The sequence below is a fragment of the Sinohyriopsis cumingii genome, chromosome 14 (assembly GCF_028554795.1).
Source record: "Sinohyriopsis cumingii isolate HCF-2022 chromosome 14, ASM2855479v2, whole genome shotgun sequence".
Lineage (NCBI taxonomy): Eukaryota > Metazoa > Mollusca > Bivalvia > Unionida > Unionidae > Sinohyriopsis > Sinohyriopsis cumingii.
This window is the reverse complement of record NC_142974.1, coordinates 74,632,259-74,655,959: the sequence shown is the minus strand read 5'-3', so window position 1 is coordinate 74,655,959 and position 23,701 is coordinate 74,632,259. Positions and strand designations below refer to the sequence as shown.

Here is a 23,701-nt window from a genome sequence, read left to right as displayed (position 1 = left end):
ACAAGCAATCTTTAAGTCTTTCAAATTTACCCTCTTCAGCTTAGTTTAAAGACATTTTCTATTACATAAATTTGGAATTAGGGATTACAAGATGTACAATATAGAGGGTAAATGTGCGTTTGTGTGAGTGTTTTGGAATTTTTAACGTAGCTTTAACAATTGTTCAGTGATATCGTTACGATGTCCGCCGTATGGCAGTTTATGGTGATGTCTAACAATAGGGCGTAATGCCACAGACATGTACCATGATGTCCCACCCAGTCAGATTATCCTGACACCAGGCCGACCAGTCTCATCCTTAGCCTGTTGATCATGAGCGCCAAGCGAGGCAGCTGCTAGTTCCAGTTTTGTTTATATAAATCTTTAGTATGACTCAACCGGGAGTCGAACCCGTGACCTCCCGCATCAGAGGTGGACGCTTTAACCAATTGGCCACCGAAACTGTAGAACAAAGATGAAATAAAACGAATTCTTGAAAGATTATAAATTATTTTTGTACCCAATAAGGCATATTACAAACCGCAAGCTTACAAATTTCCTTTAACTACATGAAACGTAAAATTTCAGCATCAAATCTGAGCTGAAATGTACCGTAATTGTTTATTATAAATGCATATTGCTTCTTATGGCTTCAACATGGAATATTATTAATTCAATGATAATGTAATATTGTATATTTAAATGCATACGTCATCTCGAAAACTTTTATATATCTTGTAGTTTATTTGTTCCAAAAGGTATGAAGAGTATTTGCTTAAAATGAGTAAACAACGAATATCGAGTGGGTGAAAAATTCAGTATTTTCACGTGAGGAGTAGCAAAATATAGGTGCACTTGTGCATGGACACTGAGCAAAGTTTAAATTTACCCCCTCCTCTGCCGCATTCACAGAACAGTTAACGTCTGATTTTAATTAAAGTAAATGCTTTTAGTACAAGCATATTGTTTTTGGCAAGGCAGATTCATTGTTTTATATTTTAAGGGTCTAAACAACAGCTCAGTACCCACAACTGAACCAATTACACAGAACATATCATACGGTCGATTGTATTAATTGCGAATCAAACACATTTATATTAACGCCAATTTTCAGCACAATATAGGCTATACATGGCGGCCAGTATAAATATGGAGGAAGAACCCCGGAAAACCCCCGAAAGAACCACCGTCCCAAGAGAAGCAACTGGCATGTTTATCACGTACCCATATTGGCTGAGCCCGAGACTCGAACCCAAGCAGACATAGATATACCGGCAGTTATCCGTAACGGTGAGCGCTTTTGACCATTCGGCCACTCAGGGACCCACAGTCAAGTTAATGGTGTAACTGATTAGTGACATTTATTTTGAAAACACCATAATACATAGCTTATATTTCTCAATATTTATAGTTTAACTCAGATCGTTAATAATTGTAAATACGTTTCCTTCAGTTTGAATTCAAAAGTCTTGATTGTGTCCTTAGAGTGTTTCAGGCTAGAAATTTCCCCATTTTGTTGACAGAGTATTTGCAGAAAACGGTAATTTCCACCAGGACAACTTGGAGATGTATGAAAAACTTGTTTACTTGAGGATTTTCGTTCATACTTTAACATCCATAGCAGAATCGGTCCGATTGTCGTTCTCAGATTTTAATTTGGGTGGATTTATTTAGTTATTTACCTGTATTTCATTGTGCTCATTAATGCTTCTTATATTAAATCATTAATTTGGAATTATAGTGAAAAACAAATTCAGGCAAGAATATTTTAGATTGCATTATTGTGACACCTCAAAAGATTATCAATGCAATGACACAGTACACGCCATTGGCATACCAGTACATTCGAGACTACGAGCAGACCAACATATTTAATATTGCAATATATTTGGAACACCACTGGAATTCAATTGAAACTTAATTCATGTAGACTTGTGATGTAACTTTAAATTCTACTTAGGATTTGATTCACAATATTCTGTGTTCCTTTTAAATTTTCCCTATTTTAATCTAGGGAAAAAATTATTCATTGAATTTCACAAACACTTGTATGTTGTGTTCCGCTGTTATCTATATATCTATGTATATATATATCTATCTATCGTATCTATCTATCGATATGTGTCAAATCAGAAACAATATCCCATCCAAATGCAAACATAGTCAATAGTAAGCTGCAAAAAAAAATATTATTTGAGAAATTCATCAATTGTAGATAGGGTTATCGTGCGGACATGGAATGGAAAATTCAGGACAAAGAGGACACCGAAGATTGCAAAGAGATAATGTAGACTGATTTGTTGCTGTTAATGTCTATTTTAATGACCTGTTAAGCACTTCAGTGGCTGTATCACGCTGATAAAATGGGAGCTAATTACCTTGTCCAAGAAGAGGAAAATCCCAAGCTGACGACCCGCTGGCCATAGCGGGTATCAAGTCAATGACCGTAGGTTGAAGAGTTTGATGCTCTACCAGCAGATCAACTACAATCCCCGGATATAGAATGATGACGAGATAAATCGTCATGATTCTTTTAATATAATGCGGACATTTGGTCTAGCGATAACGAAGGTAATTCGACTGATGTTACGGCATAATGAAGAATGCGTCAAACTTTCCCAGACTACATAAGAACGGTCCTTGGAGACAAAAGTAAAATAACAAAGTGCATAGAGACCGGACATACTATAATGGATAGCAACACAACAAAATTTGGGGGATATATTGAGTACATAGCAGAAAGGGTCATTTTCTCATCCTTCCAACATAATAAAAATACAAATAATCAGTCTTGTTTATGATGTTCACTTTCAAAATAGGCACCAATTTGTAATATTAGCAGCAAGCACAGATTAGTGTCAGCAAGGGAATATGGCTCACTGATCATCATCTATGTATATATATATATATATATATATATATATATATATATATATATATATATATATATATATATATATATATATATATATGTGTGTGTGTGTGTGTGTGTGTGTGTGTGTGTGACCTGAGACCATGTCAATATAAATATCTCAATTATCATTAGTAGATGATAAACAAAACTGTTCAGGATAATGGAAGATGATCGTTGCAAATACTCTAAGGAAATAATGACGTGTAAGCAACTCGGATTATATCAAAAGGCCTCAACCCTATTCGATTTATAGACAGACATTTTGATTAATTACGGAAAGGTTACGCTAGCATTATTAAGGAAGAAATTGCGGAAATGTTGAATTATTCAGTTTCAATTACAACGTATTGTTGTTGACGAATGAAATAAATAGGTTTTGACAAAGATTAGTTCCATTTAATTGGATATTAAATTTTGCATAGGCCATAACAAAAGCGGCAAACTATGCTGTCGATGCTACGCACGAAAACGTTTTCCTCTTTACTGTACATATTTTACTAAATTACACTGAAATGTCGTTAGTTTTCGTTTTCTGAGAAATTTGCATCATTAAATAATTAAAACCCAAATTTTCCCGTTACAATTTCAAATAAAGGAATACATGACTGTGGATATGTTTAGAGTATACCTAATGTTTCTGAAGTGCTAAAACCTGCTAGTCAGTCAATACTCGCATATAGATCGACTCAGACTTCAAGCAAAATATATTTGGTATTTGAAATGTTAATCTGTCAGTCAGTTCCTTCAGTATGTGATATTCCCAGTGACGACCTTATACCACTGAACAAGAATTCGTGGCGATCTCTCTGGTCAGATGGACGCGTGATGTTCGTAGACTTAGGTCTGTGTATACATTATAGTCCTTTATATTGCACTTTATAGTTGTTTGTTTACTTATCGCACAACAAAAGGATGGAATAGTAAAATGAGCAAGTTCAGTATCTCTTTAGCTGTGTATGTGGTGATGTGTTTCACGCATCCATTCAAGAACGCACGGACTCTGTGTATATGTGACTCTCAATTTAGATGTATACACTTTACGTTTGACCCTGTCGTTGAATGTCATTTGGCTAGTTCATGAAATGGGTTTAATCTCACTATTATATCGCGCACTTAAAAGCTGCACGTAGTGCACGTGCCTGAGTTACAAATGCACAGAACTGAGTATGATTCATTTTTCGTATCTAAGCTATAAAGCTCATATTTAATAGCTTGGTATTGGGGAGTACACATCTTAACTGGTGAGTAAATATTTAAACATGTTATCATAAACAAATATCCATGCTCTCTCTCTCTCTATCTCGCTCCGCATCCAAAGTTTAGGTTTGAATGGTTACATGTGCCTTTGACCCGCCGCGAATATCGATGAGGCACGTAGTGTTTACTTTCTCGTCTCTTAAGTACGCTCTCTTGATGTGGCAGGGCATTTATATTAAAGGAATACATATATGGTATAAATGATACATTAAGACAATGTATATATATATATATAATCTTTGAAAGTTATTATGTGCTTGTACTTATAATTGGCAGTTTATTGTCACAATGTAATTAAAAATCCCGATAAATGGATATAGGGAGGTACTGCTAAGGAAGCATGTATTCCATTAATGTGCATATTTTCATATATGCTAGCTCTTCAAGCGTAAGTTTCCTATGTAAATCTTTATATATAGCGAACTAAAAAAAATTGTTTTCAAAACGGTGAAACAGACCACGGCTACTAGTTACCATGTTTGATAAATTCGACACCGTGTTTTAGATTTCATGCAAACACATCATAAACAAGGAGGGAAGATAATGGTTGTGATCGGATGATCAAAGATTTCACCCTTGAGAACAAATAAAATACACACACAAAGAAGCAAACAAAAATTAAACGTACACCTCAACCACAACAAATCAAGTTGAGGCTACGACATCGTAGCTAAAAGATGAGCAGAACGATACAATCAACCTCCGCCCATATATCCTTTCGGTTTGCTTGAAAACCGACAAGTATCATCGAATTTACCTTGTACCTAAACGAGTGACCGGTCTATATGTACAATTCATAATGGGTGTTCTCAGCTTTGGGCTGGAATTACTTTGTCAAAGGTGAAATCAAAGGTGACCAGAACGCTACAATCACGCTCTGCCCATATATATATATATATATATCATTTCGGTTTGCTTGAAAACCGACAAGTAGCATCTAATTTACCTTGTACTTAAATGATTTACCGGTCTCTATTTACATTTTAAAATGAAACTATTCTCAGTACAGTGAGTGTGCGTTTAATCTAAGGGAAAAACAAGGAAGAGAACAAAAATTAGTTGGGGAGTATACTGGCTATTGGAATTTTCTTTTTTTGTTTTGTGCTATATTTTATTTGTTTTGTCTTTAACGCCATTTTCAACGCATGATAGTCTATACTGGATGCAATTATTGCCTAATGTGCGCTCAGAAATTACATTAAACCCAAAACAACGACAACAACAACGATAACGCAAAGAACTTGACTGGCGATAACACTCATCTCTAGTGGATACTAGAGCTAAGTTCAGGTCTTATATCATCAAATCTCCTTTATATCACATGACCTCCCCTCTGACTTGTGCCCATCACCATTTCTAAATGTATCACCATAACTGCGGATATATTTATCTGATTTTTAATCTTGTCCCCCCCCCCCTTCCGGAAATGCTGGATAAAGAAAAGCAAAAATGTCCATAGTTAGCCCTTTTGAAAACCAACACTACATTTTAATGTTGATATCTCTATAATATAACGGACTTGACTATAAATTGAAATGTATTTTGATCATAAGCCCAAAGGTCTGAATTCTGCAAAAGGAATAATTTATATGACAGCGAAACATGGTTAGTCCAGTAATGAGGCAGTAATTTCAATAAATTTAATATATAAATCTCGTTTAACTTTCCTGTAGATATTGTTAAAATGGTCTAATCCTACTTATGTTCGAAAAATGGCTCATTACCTGAGCCTAAAATGTGTTGCTCTTGATATGCAAAAAAAATTAGCACTCGTGCAATATCCATGTCATCACTTCTTCATCATCGTCGTTATTGCCATCACTGCAAAAAAACTCGAACATATTCCTCAATGTGATCTCGACGAAGAATGTGATAGATCCATGAGGCCAAACTGAGAAGAAGAAAACAAACACCGAATGTACCATCTGTTGTACAGTGTGTAAGTTTTGAAAAGAAATAAAGCAATGCTATCGTTCTTATATCATTTAGGCGTGGTTAACTATAATAACATAGCACGAATAATAGTCGTAATTTCAATATGTAGGTTAGCAGTGATGAGCTACCCAAATTAGATAAATGTTTTGGGTCAGGGGCATCTTGGATCCGCCTGTGGTATGTCAGTGTTATTTTATTTTATGTATTTTTATTTTTTATTGCTGCAATCGTCTTACTCAAACACTAAGACACGAAATCTCAGACTTAACCCAGTAAACTTGACAGGACTGTATCATTGCTAGACACACACAGACACACAATATATATATATATATATATATATATATATATATATATATATATATATATATATATATGCAACTTCAGATATGAGCAAAATGAGGCAAATTCTGTTTGTTTGGTGCATATTGTGCCTTGCTGTTGCGGAATCTTCATACAGGAGGAATAGACGACCAAATCTTATACGGAGGATAGAATTGGGATTAGAGGGAATTTGGAGCCATGTTGGAAAAAGTACCACTCTCTCTCTCTCTCTCTCTCTCTCGCATAATTGCACTATCGAGGTATATATAAACAGAACTTAAGGGCATGAACATATTTGGTTTGAAAGTTTGTATTAAAGATAATTGCAAAAATATGCTATGTTCAAAGGAAAACGATGACCTGTAAAATGAATTTTGGAAATAGCTCATTTTATAATAATACATGTAGAGTTTGCATGTTTATTTTTTTCCTCCCAGAAGTAAACTGAATCCAAATGGTTTAAATAGTACGCATTGGTGATGTGCGTTAGATAAGACGATACAAACACAAATAATAGCTTACATTAATCACATTAGCATAGCATTATTGAATTGGCAGGTAATTTCTTCGTGACATTTGAGCATGGTTTGAAAAAGGAAAGTGAATAAATTATACAGCCATATTTTATTCTAAATAATATATTTTCATCTGAATAAGAAATAATGATGTATATGCAAAAATGTTCGAAACAATTTGTGCAAATAATACATCACATGAAATGAAAATTTGTTATATAAAATACAATCGGCTCTAATATAATCTCCACCATTTGGCAAATTTGAAAGGAAAATGGAAAAAATGGGAAAACGATGCAGTAAATAATAAGATGGCAGTTTATTATTGATATAAAGGTATCACAGTCACTTTTACTTAGGATTTACAAACTTTCGAGGAGGGGGCGGGATCAGTTTTTCAGTCCTTATAGTTGTGTCATGGTCTGTTTGGTATTTTGCTTTGATTAGTGAAGTTTTCAGGACACTGACAATAATTATCTAGGTTAATATGGGCTGGCTCTTACCCAGAACGCTCTAGGGAAATTGTAAAATTACTGACAATAACTCCCAAAATGTACATTTCTCGATGTTATCCTGTTGGGACTGCATATGTAAGCTGTTGTTTTAAAGACATTTGATAATTCCACGTAATGAATATTTTCGTTCATTCCCACCCCCATCCCATTCCCACCTCCCATTTCAAAAGCACACACGCTGGAGCTCGAATGAAATGGAAACGATTATTACTCCTTGTGTATATGTCACTACAAAGACAAGATCATTTTCGAATTTCGTTAATTTCCTTCACCTTGAGTATAGCTTACTTTCTTCGATACCATTGCTATGGAATTATGTAATTTATTCAATAGTGTTGCTATGCCATCTGTAGACATTACGTCACTGTGGCCTTTATTTCACGATTTATTAATTTCTCGCTTTACTGATGGACTCGATACGTTCTAGGTCATAATTGGTGTTTAGGTCATTTTCTTTGATGCTATTATTATACTGGAGTATTCAAGTACAATTAATGTTGTTTCACGGTCCAGAGAGCGCTTAGATTTTTTGTGTAGCACTTTTGTTTGCGCTCTCCTTGGTGGGGTCACGTGGGTTGGTATGACATTGTTCACGAGAAATAAAATCTTTCTGAAACTTTGTTCACCTTGACCATTTCATAATTTGTGCTTTTCTTTGTGTTAATCTGCGTTCTTTAGGTCAGGGTTTGTGCCATATGTTCCCCGTGTTTCCTGACTAGGCATGGCTTCCTAAAAGTCATAACAATTAATTCATAGATTTAATTTAGGCTGAAACATACGGTCAAGGTAAGCATTATTTAAATCAGTTGAAAGAAAGTTCAAAGTATATCACTCGTCCAAATTGCTTTTGACCTCGGCGTATCTGCAAAAAAGTTATATGGCTCATACCTCGGCGTATCTGCAAGAAAGTTATATGGCTCGTACTTCATATGTGCGATGTAGACAAGTGCTGAACAAGCTGTTGTAAACGATTATACCAACCAATCCATGTCGTGACCATTTAAAGTTCAGAAATATTTGAAGAAATTCTCTTCGACTCTGACTATCCATGGACGTAAATGGTAGTGGCTTGTTTCGCCGCCCAGTTCCACTCATACCGTTCAATGTAGCAGCTGTATATATGCTACGTATTTGTGGGTTTTGTATTAACGTTTGCAAAGCGTGTATTATTTTGTTTCATAAGTGGCGGGGCTACCGATTGTACATACTGCGTGTTCAAGAGATGCATCAGTGTTTACTTACAAGTGATTGGCCCACGCAAAAGATGCAACTTGACTTGCAAAGCGTGTAGTAGCATGGCTCTATACTTTAAGTTTTCATGCCATCAGATTTAAAAAAAAAGTGACAAGATCAGGCAGTAAAATATGGATAGGGAACAGCTATTTGCATATCATCAATGATTAAGTATGGCTAACTATTATACTAGAATAAAATACACCAGAAGCTATTTACTGTTTTGTACTTGAATAAATCCTTCACTGGTGTAGGCGTGGGTGCGCGAGAAAGCCTGCCACTAGCTTCGCGTGGGTCGGTGGTTCTTTCCTGGGTTTTCCAGGGTTCTTCCTCCACCAGTTATACTGGCCGCCATGTATAGCCTACCTTGTGCTGAAAAATGGCGTTAAACCCAAGAACAACAACAACATCAACATCACTGGTGTAGCGTACATGATCCTGTACGATAAGACTTAAAGTGATTTTGCACGCGGACTCTTAAAATAACTAGGATTGGGACGAGAGCCATGTACTGTTTGCTATATTCATTCACTGAAGATGAAGGGCAATTTCGTTCAAAGGTCCTTCTTAAGTGTTCCGTTACAAATTTAGTTCTAGCAGGATGTGTATAATCCATATACAGTTATACACGGCGATCGATGATGTGAATCATTAGGCGATATTGAAATAATGTCCAGCTGCTGTTTGCACACAATTGGACCATGTCGACATTTTCAAGGCCACTGAGCTATCGAAAACTGTCGTGTACGCCGCATATCTTTGATATTGTCATTAGAAGCAGAAGCGGAAGCTGTGGGTGATTTTGTCAACAAAAGCCGGATTTAAAGATAGTTGTACTTAACGGAATGGAATACGTTTTCTGCGAAAGTTGATGCAAAGGTAAGAGCTATCTCATCTTGGAATAACCTAATCAGTTCAAAGTCAAGTTTTGATGTCTCCGGTGGCCTAGTGGTTAGTTTCCTTCTCAGAAGCGGGGGCTCATGGGTTTGAACCCTTCAGAGCCATAACAAAGACTTCATAAAATAGTACTAACAGCTGCCTCGCTAGACGCTCAGCATTAAGAGGTTAGTGTTAGGACTGGTCGGCCTTGTATCAGAATAATGTGACTGGGTGGGACATAATGCTACATCTCTAAGGCATGATGTCCCAGTGCAAGACATCACTATACACTGCCACACTGCAGACATCGTAGCTATATGACTTAAAACTTGATAAAGCTACATTGAAAAGCAATATCACACACACACACTGAAACTCAAGTTTTGATACTTTATTGATTCTTATGTATCTTGGTTTTATCCAAGTCGGACGAAACGGTAGTCGAATCTCGGGCTCGGCAAAAGTGGATATGTGAGAAAGCTTGCCGGTAGCTTCTCGTGGGTCGGTGGTTCTTTCCGGGGTTTTCTCGGGTTCTTCCTCCACCATTAATACTGGCCGCCATGTATAGCCTATCTTGTGCGAAAAAATGGCGTTAAACCCTATAACAACAACAACAACGAAGCAAAAGTCTATTCTTATCTTAATGAGGTAATCTATTTTTGGAGTGCATCTGTTTAACAAAGGATGCAGGTCAACCTATTGACTGTAGACTACGGTGTGTGCAAAGTATCCAAGCTTGAACATCACAAAGTACCGTATCTACTCTAATAACCAATCGTCCATATGTTATATTCCGTGCAAATCTTCTTTAAGTACATTAAAGTGAAACTTTACTATAAAACCCTCAATAGTGAATCTGCGACCTTCATTCTGTACCAGTTAAAACGGATCCAGATCTTGCAAAAGTTGACACTGCATTACTACAAAGATGCACATTCTTTATCAGGACGAATTATGCTGATGCAGCATAATTCGGTATAGAGATTTGATTTGTGCACTCATAACAAGACGCCTCTTGACAGCGCGGAACACTACATCAGTAGCACGCTCAACATTGAGGTACAGCGTTTAAAAGCTCGTAAACGGAGGCAATACTCAACAAAGTCAATACTCCAGAAAGAAAAAGAAAAAAAAATCCCTGCCGAAGAGCCAACCTGCACATTCAAAGACAGTCATGACCCTAATTCAGAACAGGAAGACGACGAATCAGATGATAATGACATTGGTGCATAATGTGTACCCTGAACGAACAACAAACGAAGCACTGAAGACGACAGTATAAAACATGTGAAACGGGCATATAAAACCTCGAGCAGTATGCCGACGAACCCAGACGAAAATCACGCAGAAGCTGAAGCTGATAATGTATAAAAAGGGAAGCTCTTATTGTAAAGCAACAAGCAAGTCAAAACAAAAATATTACAAGGTGTAATATTTGCATGAACCATGATACTTGTGTTGGTATTAGCAGAACATACCCAATATGACTCTGGCTCTGTACCCTATTTAGAAAAATATATAAAGACTTTATAACAGTTCAGGCTTCCATAAATGAATTACATTCTTGTACAACGGTCATTTTAAACCAAATAAAAAATAATGTCAAACAGTATAGAATCAATATTTGCAAACATAAACGACCAAATATCCATCATCATAAACCGCATGGCTGTGTATGACAATTCAACCTCAATATAACTTGAAGAAATAAAACAGCAAACACTACATGACAAACTTGAAATAAATCAGAAATCAGCTGTTTCATTGATTAAAACACAACATGTAATCGAATTGATAAAAACTAATACAAAACACCCAAAGTTAGGTAATGAAACAACCACTAGTCAGACCGACAAGACTCTACCAAGAACTGATAAACTAACACGAGCTAAATAAAGATATGAACATTCTCAAACAGGCCAAAATCGACATAGTCATTCTCTTCCGAAACCAACAAAGACACTGATTATAGGATCATCTATCCTAAAGTGTATCAACACCAGAGGAGATTCACTCGAGGTAGATGTGAAGCCATACCCTGGTGCCACCACTAATAGTCTCAAAAGAGAACTGAACAAACTTGGCCTACAAAAATGCCGTGCAATTATTGTACAAGTCGGTGAAACGGACGTCGATTTGAGACCTGGAATTACATCAGTTTGAAGTCAAATTAATGTCCCTCATGAACCAGTTTTTAATCCAGGTAGACAAGGACGTTATATCTTGCCTTATTCCAAGACGTGAAGTTGATAGGACGCAATATCATGACATACCGATAAATATTTACAGATCCTTCAAACTACCATACGTATCAAACCACGACAGCTTTTTGCTCGCGTCGGGTCAGCTGCCATCTATTTTGTTTCACGCTGACCTGATCCACGTGAAAAATCGGGCACAACAAACCTGTTCACACACACACACACACACACACACACACACACATATATATATATATATATATATATATATATATATATATATATATATATATATATATATATATAGATACATACATACATACATATATATATATATATATATATATATATATATATATATATATATATATATATATATGTGTGTGTGTGTGTGTGTGTGTGTGTGTGTGTGTGTGTTACTTCTGTACTCAAAACAACACATTCCAACGTGAATAAGTAATTGCCATCTGCGCAAAACCAACATGGGAAACAAAAGCCTCAGACCTGCAATGCAAGCCCGTAATGAGTGGGAAAAGAAACTTCAACGTAATAAACATTACATGGCATGGTTATCGAGGCAGACTCGAACGTAATACAAGACCTTAGAAAAGGGACCCTTCAATCATAGAACAGTACGCAAATGACGTGCGGTACCCAATTATAAGTATGAACATTAGGTACGTCAATCTTGGTACAATCGTTACAAAATATACACCTCAATAAAAAAAGTATCATGTTTTTGGAGATATTTGTTGCGAGTGTCTCTGCCCAAAGTACTAATTCTAATTGTGCATGCCACCGTTATAAGGTCACTTCTTCATCATCTTAAATAACTGATAAATCTGTATTCATTCATACAACGACTGGGAACATGTAAACTGTACATAGTTTGGTCTGGAAAAGAAAGGTTTGCAACTTATCTACCTCACTGTAAGACACATCGTACCAAAAATCAATGAACTAAGACTTATTACAAAATGGATTCAACCTTGCAGTAATTGGACTATGCGAAACGTTTCTATCTTGTAATGTAAACGACTGTGATATATCGACTAGGATCTTTAATTTGGAAAGACAAGATCGACCACAGTATATAGGAGAGATAGTCATGTACGTTTCAAATAAACAGATTTTGAAATTTATACTGTATAATCAATATGGATCGAGTTAAGTTTCCTCTGTAGTCGATTTATCTCTATCTGCTCAGCATACCGACCCCCAAACTCCCTCTCCTCATGGAGTGACCAATTTGAACATGAGTTAGAGCCTGCCTTGTCTTCCAACAATGAAGTAATTATCGTGGGAGACTTTAATGTTGATTTCCTCTCTGATACTAACACGAAATGGCAACTATCACAACACATTATCTCGGTAACCTTCCTTAAAAAAGTCACATATTATGACTTGTCTATCTGGAACCCATGTTTTCTTACTATTCTAAATGAACAAGCCCCAATTTGCATCACAATAATTAAACAATCCTAAACAACCAGAATGTTATACCAATGAAATCGCAGAGGCACAACGCAAACGAAACTGCTATCTTAAATATAAAGACTTTACCAACTATCGTTTGTGGCGGAACAAAGTCAAATTGCTCGATGTAAAACGCAAGCGCTCCTTTATTAGAGACGCCAACATCTCCAACTCCGATAACATATCCATCTGGAATCACTTGCGGAATCTAACTTCAGCGAAACTTGCAAATCCATGTGAAATTATAGTTGATTGCACTAGTTACACTGATGAACTCTATATTGCAAACCCACTGAACCTATTTGTTACTAATATATCCCAAACAGTTGACATGTCTAATCTTGCACAGCCTAATTTAGACAAACTTACTAAATTCGTGAATGAAAGTGTACCCGATCATGTTAGTTTCAACATTCCCTTGACACTTTTGATATTCTCAATAAACTTGACAAAAATAAATCAGCTGGTTTACATGGAATTCACCCCCAAACTCTGAAAATGTGGGCTTTATCAATATCAGAGTCGTTGAAGGAAATAATTAACTTTATTTTATGCTAAGCAGTGAATTACATGATTTTCTAATTAAAATATTATTGATATTTCACTGTAGTGAAAAATAACAATATTTGTTTACTACATGAACTACTTTTATGGGTCAGAACATACTTCAGTTATTTGGTGTCAGTGAACTACTTTTTCCTTATGTGCATGTCATTGTCATCTCTGTGGCGTCTGCAACCAAAATTAAAATGGAAAAGCTGAGAACTTATGAAATTGCATAATTCTGGAAATATCAGTTAATTGTTATCAATCTGATGTGGAACTAATTTTGTGCGCAGGTACACATAGCACAACAGAACATGTATGGTAAACAGCTGACATTACCGTAAGAAATCTGCTAATTCACTGTGTCACAAACTTTAGTTAGCCAACGTATGTCAGCATAAAATAAAAATATTTGCTTGAAACGAGTGAATAACGGATATTTTCATCACTCGATCAAATATATCCCTTATTCACTTGTTTCAAGCAAATATCCTCTATGTATTATTACTTCCTGTAAATTCCCAGAATCATTGAAGTCAGCTTAATTATTCGTAATTTATAATGGAAATGAAAACAATGACCCATCCAAACTATCGACCCATAACAGGTCTTTCTGAACTTTAAAAATGTTTGTAAAACATGTCAGCAAGCATATTTGCAAATATTTTGAAATGTAACAACTCCCCCATACATCACAATCAGGTTTTCGACATAATCATTTATATCAGATTGCTTTGACAAAACTTAAAGACCAATGGCTACTAGCATTATAATCAGGCGAACTTACTGGCGCAGTCTTCATTAATTTTAAAAAGGCATTCGATTTGGGTGACCATCCGGTACTCGTCAAAAAACTGCACGCCTACAAGTTTTATCCAAATTCAGTTGCCTCGCTCACGTCGTATCTCACTAATAAACAACGGATTATTTGCACGGGTGGATATACTTTCCGAACCAAGTCGTATCTTAAGTGGTGTTCCTTGAGGATCTATATTAGGGTCTATTATGTTCCTAATATGTATTAATGTATCCAGCGCACTCTAATCCAGATCTTTTCGCTGACGACTCGACACTGGATGTATCTGGTAAATCTCTTCACTCCATTAAATATAAAATTCAAATTAACCTGAAAAATGTATCAGTTTTGTGTCATCAAAACAAAATGCATATTAATGTCTCTAAAACGAAATGTATGACAGTTTGAACAAGGCAGCGTCTTTCTACTAGCATTGATTTACTGATAACTCAAAATGGTTTACACGTATATATTGTCAAAACTCAAAACAATTATTGGTATCTAAATTGATCAACATCTCGGTGGGAATGCACACATCGATTATATATGCGCGTTTGTAGTTAAAATAATAACTGTCAAAATTGCTTTTAATATTTCTACCTCCACTATCACTTAAATTGCACTGTTCGGGTTATATACTACCACTGAGAGTTTACGGCTGTATCATATGGGGAGACACATCCAATTATAATCCGTCCAGATTTTATAAAACTCCAGAAGAGGGCAGCCCGAATAATACTGAAACTTCCTCTTATGACTCCATCGAATGTTTTGTTTTCACGTCTGCAATGGCTACCTATACAACACGTATTCTTTATCTTAAATGAGTCATGACATACGAGTCTTTAAACGATCTTCCACGTTACATTTCTTAACTTAATGTAACTAAGATCAGCAAATTCTAAGCGTAATCTCCGATCTACTAATAACAACAATTTCCACATTCTGATGTCGAACACCAATCACTACAAAAGCTCATTTACTATATCAGCACATACTGTATGGAATTCCTTACCACTGCGGAAATGCAATTCAACTTCCTTGCTTATTTTAAAATAACATTAAATAATTTCTTGCTTGACGGCTGGAATGACATATTTAAGGCTCTGAATAGAAATCTATATCATTATATCCATAAATATTAGGTCCAGATGTTAATCGATATATATATATATATATATATATATATATATATATATATATATATATATATATATATATATATTAAGTTAGAATGTTGATGAAATGTATGAAAAGTATGTAGCTGTATAGCTGTTTATATATTTTTTTCATATTCGTGTTTCCTCATTCATATTAAATATTGATGAATATATGCGAGGATACGTGATTATGTGCATTATATGCATTTTTTAACATAGCCAATGACAAAAACTTCGGACCACATCAGTTAGTCATGGTCAAAGGTGTTATCCTGCTTAAGTTTGTCATTATTAGTATTATTATTATTAATTTTGTTATTATTATCATTAATAAACGTGATAACTGTCCACTCGGAAGAAGAGCCGTACATTGGTATTAGTCGTTACTTGACCACTTAAGCATCAATTGTTCTTTAGAATTTGAGCAAGCTGATAGATTTTAGTATTTTACATTAACAAGCCATTTTCAATCAACATTTTCCTAGTTTCGGCCAAATATTTGCATTCTGTCTAATGGTACTTTTGTAATACGCTTGCAGTTGAAGTCGATATGTTAATGATTAGTGTACCATTTTAGTTACGAATTTGGCAGCCGAACATTTAAGGTTCAGTAATAGAGTAGCCAAAGTGAATAAGCAAGAAAAGGCATGCGTTTATACGTCACATGCTTGTATATTTCCATTGTTTTGATTATGTTTTCCAGAGATATGCCCCGAACAATACGACCTCTACGTTAGAGATGGTGGACCTTTTTGCTACAAAATAATAACGGAATTCTGCAAAAACTGGACTTCTGCACGAGAATTGTGTTTAGCGGAGGGAGCGGATCTAATGACCTTTACAGAAAAAAATTTTCAGGAATTTCGTGAAATTATCAAAGACTTGTATAATATTCACGGTAAAGAAATATCTATAGTAGCCTTTGAACTATGATGCTACGTTCCATAATAGTCACCACCCTTCAACAAGAAGTTTCCGTCCCCAGTCAATATTTATATTTTTGACCTCCTTACTATCTCAGTATATTTCGTATCTTTTATACAGCCACATCTGTTGTACAGCCAGACTTGTTCTTCATCATTTATGACTGTTAAAGAAAGGTTTTGCTGTACTATAACAAAAGCACAAGTCCATAATCACGCTCAGATGGATCCTCTGTTTAAAACTGAAAATAGATTGGTCAATATTTTTTATCACTGCTAATCAAATACGGAAATATCGTGCTGAGTCTCGGATGCAGAGCACGGTAAAAAAATTACGACCAGCTGGTGTAATCACAAGCACGCATCTTATATATATATATATATATATATATATATATATATATATATATATATATATATATATATATATATATATACATACATACATACATACATACGTGTGTGCGTGCCTCTTATATTCGCAAATTGGAGTGCATATGATGTTTTCCTATAACCCTGTGTTGCTGGTCTCGTCAGCGCCGTCCGTACGCCGCGTGAACATAAATCCAATAACCAGGCATTACAAATTAGTATCAGTTACAATATAAATGAAAAGAAAATTAATCTGTTGGTGACACATGAACATTAACCGATGTGATTTGTTTCTTTTTTTTCTTTTGTTTGCTTTCCTTTCCATAAATTCTAGCTTTACGCATAATAAGATAGCGTGACTAGAGCGGAAAACTGAATCAAAAGATGAAATTAATTTGGATATTTCAGCGTTGTAAACATCTTTCTATATCACCATGTAAACACTGTCGTATTCATTTCTACTTATAAGGATACGTCCAACTGTTAATCCAGGATAATGTTAATCATATTAACTTAAAATTTGTACTAAATATTGTGGCCCATCACGTTTATGCAAGGATTTGGGGGTGGGCGGGGACTGGTAGCTGTAGCTCAATTAGTAGAACCTCGTAATCCGAATCTAAGGATGGAAGATTCAATACTAACACATGGCTTCTAAATATGGCCATACTTGTTTTGAAGCAAAACCGAAAATTAGAGTAAAGGATGACAGCAAACCAACATTAAAAACGCTATATTTGCACTCTAGAATCAGTCTGGGCTCACAGGATTCGGCTATTTCGTGCTAGCTGCTAACTTGACTTTTGCCAAAGAGTCCGTTGAAAAGTGAGTTTTAAATACTGATGTACAGGTCCTTCAAAAACGTATTCGTGAAACATTCGTGCATCATTGTAGCAAATATTTGGACGAAGGTAGTTCCATCATTGATCAACCAATCAGCCCCAATCTAATCCTATAATAAATATATCACAAAGAAAGTTGATCAAGCAGAGCCGAAATGGACACAAATATGTATTCATTAGCAAAAATATCGTTTGTTGGTTTTAAAGTCACCTTTTGCCATTAATGACCCAGACACTGACATTTGATTGATTGTGGTCAATACTTCTAACAACTTCGCTTTAAGTTTGGAACCGAGGATCCGTTTTAGAGTGAGAATCGGCATGTACACGTACGTTGTAACTCAGTTGAACCTCTCTTTACCACGCAATAAATGGTAATCAACAGGTTTGTCTTTACGAGGCTGGAGATAAACATTGATAGTAAATAGGAAGGAACTAAACATGCTGACCTCTCACTCTTTCTCTCTCTCTCTGTATGTATATGTGTGTAATAGTATTAGGATTATATTCACACAGTACATGAAATGAAAGACTATCCTTTGTACATTTTTACAAGTCTGTTCCAGCTGAAAGCGAAATTATCTTGATCTGACGTCGGATAATGCCCCTTCAGATCGGGGTCTATCTTGCTCCTCCTACAGATTATTCCTAGCAAATTGTATATGCGCATAAGTGATGGCACAGTATGCAATTATAAATGTCAATCTCTTATATGCAGTTAGATCAGATATGTGCGCGACTGTAGAAGGTTTAGGTAGCCGGGAGCCATTTTGCTACACCGGCATTAGCCTCTGTTAGTATCATACACATGAAACAAAAGATCACCGTAACCCATATCTGATTTTCCTATGTGTCTGCATTTCGTTTATTACCATAAAGGCCTTGTATCTCCTGTATGATACTGTTAAACACATAATGACACTTGGTAAGATGATGCAGCATAAAATGTATTGCACCCTCGTCTGATACGTAAACTATATATCCCACTTCACGTTCACATACTTCTTACTATTTATCATTATTGTTAAACCAGGTAACTATATATATATATATATGTTTTATCAACTCGCCCATACCAAAACGTCACGTGGGGTTTGCGAGGGGCAGCTGACAGATCTAAGACACTCAACTTTATGGTTCATCATTGACATATTACCTCTGTTCGCGTGGATTAAGTTCTGTTCGGCTATTGTGATCATATGAAAAATAATGCTAGTAGCTTTCCATGTGTCCATTAGGTTCTGGATCATTCTTCCACCACTTACATACGGGGCCCCAAGTGGCCAAGTGGTCTAGAGCGCTCACCGTTCCTGATCACTGCCATCTCACCTCTGTCTGCGCTAGTTCGAGTCCAAGGCTCGGCTATCGTGGGTACGTGGGAAAGCCTTCCAGTAGCTTCTCGTGGGTCGGTGGTACTTCCCTGGGTTGTCCAGGGTGCTTCCTCCACCGCTGAAAAATGGCGTTAAACCCTAGAACAACAACACCCACATATACATCTGGTGTTTAAACCCAAAATGAAACAAAAATAACTGTGGTCAATATTTCTTAATTTAGTGGCTTGGATTAAGATATTTATACCATGACCACAATGGGTTATATAACTGATGTGACGGGAAGCATTTCGATGGGCGCCAATTTATATTTTAGCATAAGGTTGTTATGGAGCAAATGTTAAGCTTCACATACATGGGTTAAGGATTGCGTTTGATGTTCATATTCCCATTCACTGTCCATACAATAATCGTGAAATCGATGATAGGCATTTGTTGACAAGCACACCTACATAGGAAAATATTACGTTGGCCCATATTTCATTTTTTAAGCCTTTGGTCAAGTATTTTCCTATTTAGTTCTTGACCTAAGAATTATTTTTCACTGATTTATGCATACTATCCTTTACAAACTTTGTGAAGGAGAGCATAATGAACTCTGCGTAATCAGTCTTCAGTGACTTTGTTGTGTTACATATACTCTTTATGATCCAGTCAAAATACTGAATGATTGTAATACACACTTAATAATTAAGGTCGCTGTAGCCTGATTTGGTAACGGGGTTTAGGTATATGGATTTTGCTTATGACTACAGTGAATAGTCCAGGATATATATATATATATATATATATATATATATATATATATATATATATATATATATATATATATATATATATATATATATATAATGAACGTGTTAGACCGTAAACTAACTTTCCTTCCACTGTAGGTAACTCGGGAACAAGTGTCAAACGACTTGGTTTTTATGAAGTCGTGGCACATAACGGATTGGGAATCAAATTGGAAGGTCTGACTCTGGTTGTACATGTCATTAGTAGGATTTGATTCAGATTACAGCTTGACTGTGTATAGATCAGCCTGTAAAGTGTGTCTCCAAAATGCCTGATTCGAAACATTGTCTGAGATTCGGACATTGTCCACTGAAACCGAATCTTGGACATATTGCGGTAATTTCAGTTTGCATTACAACCTCAGCCAAGGTTGAAATATGTTACATTACTTTTGTAAGCATTTTACAAATTGTAACATCTTGACATATTGTAGTCTGCATTGTACCTTATGTTGCATTTATTTAAGAGTGTTTTATCTTTCTAGAGGCATTATGAAACCCATATATGCATTTTCGAATTTTGATTTCAGTTGATACAATATATCCATAACTGTGATGAGATTAAGCTAAAGACTACAACATGCATACATAAACAACATGCATGATATACTTTTATGCTGTCCCTCTCAGATAACGTTGTACATTGTTTCGTCTTCAGCGTTCGAATGTGGACCGTACGCATGGGTTGGAGTTACAGATGCTACAACAGATAGCGTGTGGCTGTTTGTAACCGGTGCCAGACTGGTAGAGCACAGCGTTCTGTGGGCTACTGGAGAACCAGGGCTTGGAAGCTCTGGAAAAAACTGCGGTATTCTCGATGGCGCAAGCTTGGACTTCTTCATGGTCGATGAAAATTGTGTGCGTGAGGCAATTCCGATATGTCAGTTATTTCTGGGCTAGTCTTCAATTTATTTTCTCTGAATATCTCACTGTTGTAATAAAGCCTGGCTAGTAAATATTTTGAAGACGTTATTATTGTATTCAAGGTGCAAAAGAACATGCAGTATTTCATTGTCAATACGATTTAAGGTTGCCACGTTGTACTGCTGCCCGTCTATTAGTCTCTATCATTTCTGTTTTGTTTTGCTCTATTTATTGTTAAAACATTCATAGTTATATAAGTGCATTATTTTCTGAATATATAAATAAATGCAGATATATGCGTTATATACCTAGGCACTAACTTGCGTACACAAGTGCATACGTGCATCCATTATATATATATATATATATATATATATATATATATATATATATATATATATATATATATATATAATCTACAATCTGCAGTAGATAAATAGCGGGTCCGAAGGTCTAAGATATCCCATCCTGCCGCGGAGCGCTAGATACTTGTGCATAGCCCTTAAGGGGCAAATACAGTTATGCACTGTAAAAATTCTGATCTGAACACAATACCGGAATGGATCGGACTTTGATGCTCTCAACATTAAAGTCCCATTATAAATATCTGCAGCAATAACAAAGTCACTGATACGCAAGTACTCCATATCCGTAGCTGAAGTCATCGTAAATTCGCAACAACGTAAGAAGGCAAATAAAGCTGAAGAAGATTCAGCAAACACCATACCATCCACCCAGGGATTAAAGAAACCTTTTTTTCTTTTGGTTATCCTTCACTGGGACATACCAGCTAGAATTTCTCAACAACAGTGAGCTGATATCCAAGTTAAACGCATGAGCAACTGCGTTATCATGGGAGACTTGGATCGACGCTTCTTAATTATCTCAACTGTACTGATATTGTCTCAATGGAACATAATTCGTTTACTCTGCCTAATATATTCAACTTGTCGGGCCACTATCATTGGAACCATCTGCCTTGGTAAACAGCAAAACCTGAAGAGTTAATGCTGCATCAGCAAACATCTCAAAATACGTAGCAACAGTAATATTAGGATCCAAGGAAAACGAAACTCCATTCCATTGAGCCATAAAGTCACTCCACATTTTTAGATCCAGTCTACATTCGCTATTTTTACATGATTCAATTCGCTGATGGTTGTTGACAATGATATTATATATGATGTGAAATACCAACCAGGGGCGATCACTCGACATGCATAATGTAAATGGCCCAACAGACTCGGCAATTCCCTCTTCGTACAAGAGTTCCTTTGCTGGAAAGTGTTTAGTAGTTCAGCTAATCTGTTCAGTTTGTGGCATTCTAAATTCATTTTTGTTCTGAGTCTAGAATTATACCCAAGTATTCCATGACTGGTGGTGGTCATAAAATCTTGTGGGGAGCAATTGGAATAGATAACCTATTGAAAATCAATGTGATTAATGCAATTGTTCTTTCAGCTGAACAACCAGGCTCATCAATGGACAACAAATCATCCAATTAATGCAAAAAATGTGATATACCATAATTATGTTGAGCTTCCACTAAATCTCTCCGGATAGTGTATCGAAAATCGTAGGACTACTTCTACTACCAAACACTGACTTGGTGTAGAAATACCATTGTTTCCTCCACTTGACATCATACAAAGGCCACAATGTTGGTAGTATGGGAATTAGCTTGAATGCATCAATAATACCCGTCATACACATATTAGCATCCATTCCTAACTGCACGAGAATGTGAATAGCATCATTTATTTGTGCGTGCGAGAGAGAAAAATCCTTTGTTCTGATTAAGGCATTGATACTTTTATGTTCAAGTGAACTGTGAGGTGCCGACACATCTACTACGAGTCATTACAGGCCATAATATTTGCTTTGTGCTACGCATACGGGGCCAATCTGGAATACAGGAAACGATATACTTTCAAAACAGCCTATGAGGTAATTCATGGAGAGCTCTTACTCAAGTGATACGTCAACCACATCAGGTGGTGATGTCACTGATGTCATTTTTTTACACTTGAATGAAGAAGTGGGCTGATGAGAGAGTCCCGTATGAAAACCATAGCAGAGACCATTTATAAGATGGTCTACAAATTCCTTATCAGAATGGTGTTGCAATTCATCTTGCAATCTGGTGATGTTGATTGGTGTGGTTGCCTGAAATGTTAACGCTATATCCTGATTTAGTCATTGAGGTTTTGTAGGTGGCATTACCTGCTTAGTCATCAAGTCGCACTTGAGCTGTGAATGAGTTTTTGTTTGCAAGTCACGCACTCGTGCGCATTACTGCAACTTACTCGGAAACATACATTTGTTCCATTGCAGTTATTACATATTTATTCCGGTAAGTGTAAAATCCTTTTCCGACTTTGACTATCTACTGTAATATTTTCACCGATGGACTTTTTCTTGGTTGACTATTTGCTGTCTGCAGAGCAAGGTGACAGACGTCTGAATCAAGAGCAAACCTATGGCAATGCTGGCATGGAACAACCTTGTAAGCAGATGAGACATATGTTTGTAACTTGGGGTCGATTCTACTCTAATCTACTTTTAAGGTCATGGAGTTTCAGTAAATGGCTCCTCTCCGTGCAAATTATGAATCACATTTTATATACCTAAAAATAAAAATGTTGGTTTTAATTTTAAAGCCCACGATATCATCTGTACTAGTGATTTATCATGCACAACCTGTTTCTTATTGTTTCGTCTCACGTGATTAGGAGTAATCTGCGAGAGAGGGCGTTTGATTAATGTATGTGCAACCGAATTTATTAATATTTTGACGATTTGCTCAGGATTTTCTTTGCTGTGTCAAAATCGGCGTAAGTGTCAT

The 23,701-nt window shown here is 36.1% G+C and overlaps 1 protein-coding gene across 1 annotated transcript; it reads left to right on the top strand.

Annotated features, from left to right (window-relative positions):
* Positions 1 to 4,017: 4,017 nt before the first annotated feature.
* Positions 4,018 to 20,953, top strand: LOC149784166 (uncharacterized). The gene is made up of 4 exons (XM_089932244.1): positions 4,018 to 4,134; positions 6,473 to 6,619; positions 16,434 to 16,628; positions 20,651 to 20,953. Exons 2-4 carry the CDS (start codon positions 6,475 to 6,477, stop codon positions 20,890 to 20,892), a joined length of 582 nt encoding a protein of 193 aa, XP_089788370.1. The 5' UTR covers positions 4,018 to 4,134; positions 6,473 to 6,474; the 3' UTR covers positions 20,893 to 20,953.
* Positions 20,954 to 23,701: the final 2,748 nt, after the last annotated feature.

Bases quoted from the DNA above. Each gene is read 5' to 3' on its own strand.
- LOC149784166 (XM_089932244.1), top strand. From the start codon at position 6,475: ATGAGCAAAATGAGGCAAATTCTGTTTGTTTGGTGCATATTGTGCCTT. The intron at 6,620-16,433 runs GTACCACTCTCT...TATGTTTTCCAG, and splicing joins TTGGAGCCATGTTGGAAAAA to AGATATGCCCCGAACAATAC. The intron at 16,629-20,650 runs GTAAAGAAATAT...TTTCGTCTTCAG, and splicing joins AGACTTGTATAATATTCACG to CGTTCGAATGTGGACCGTAC.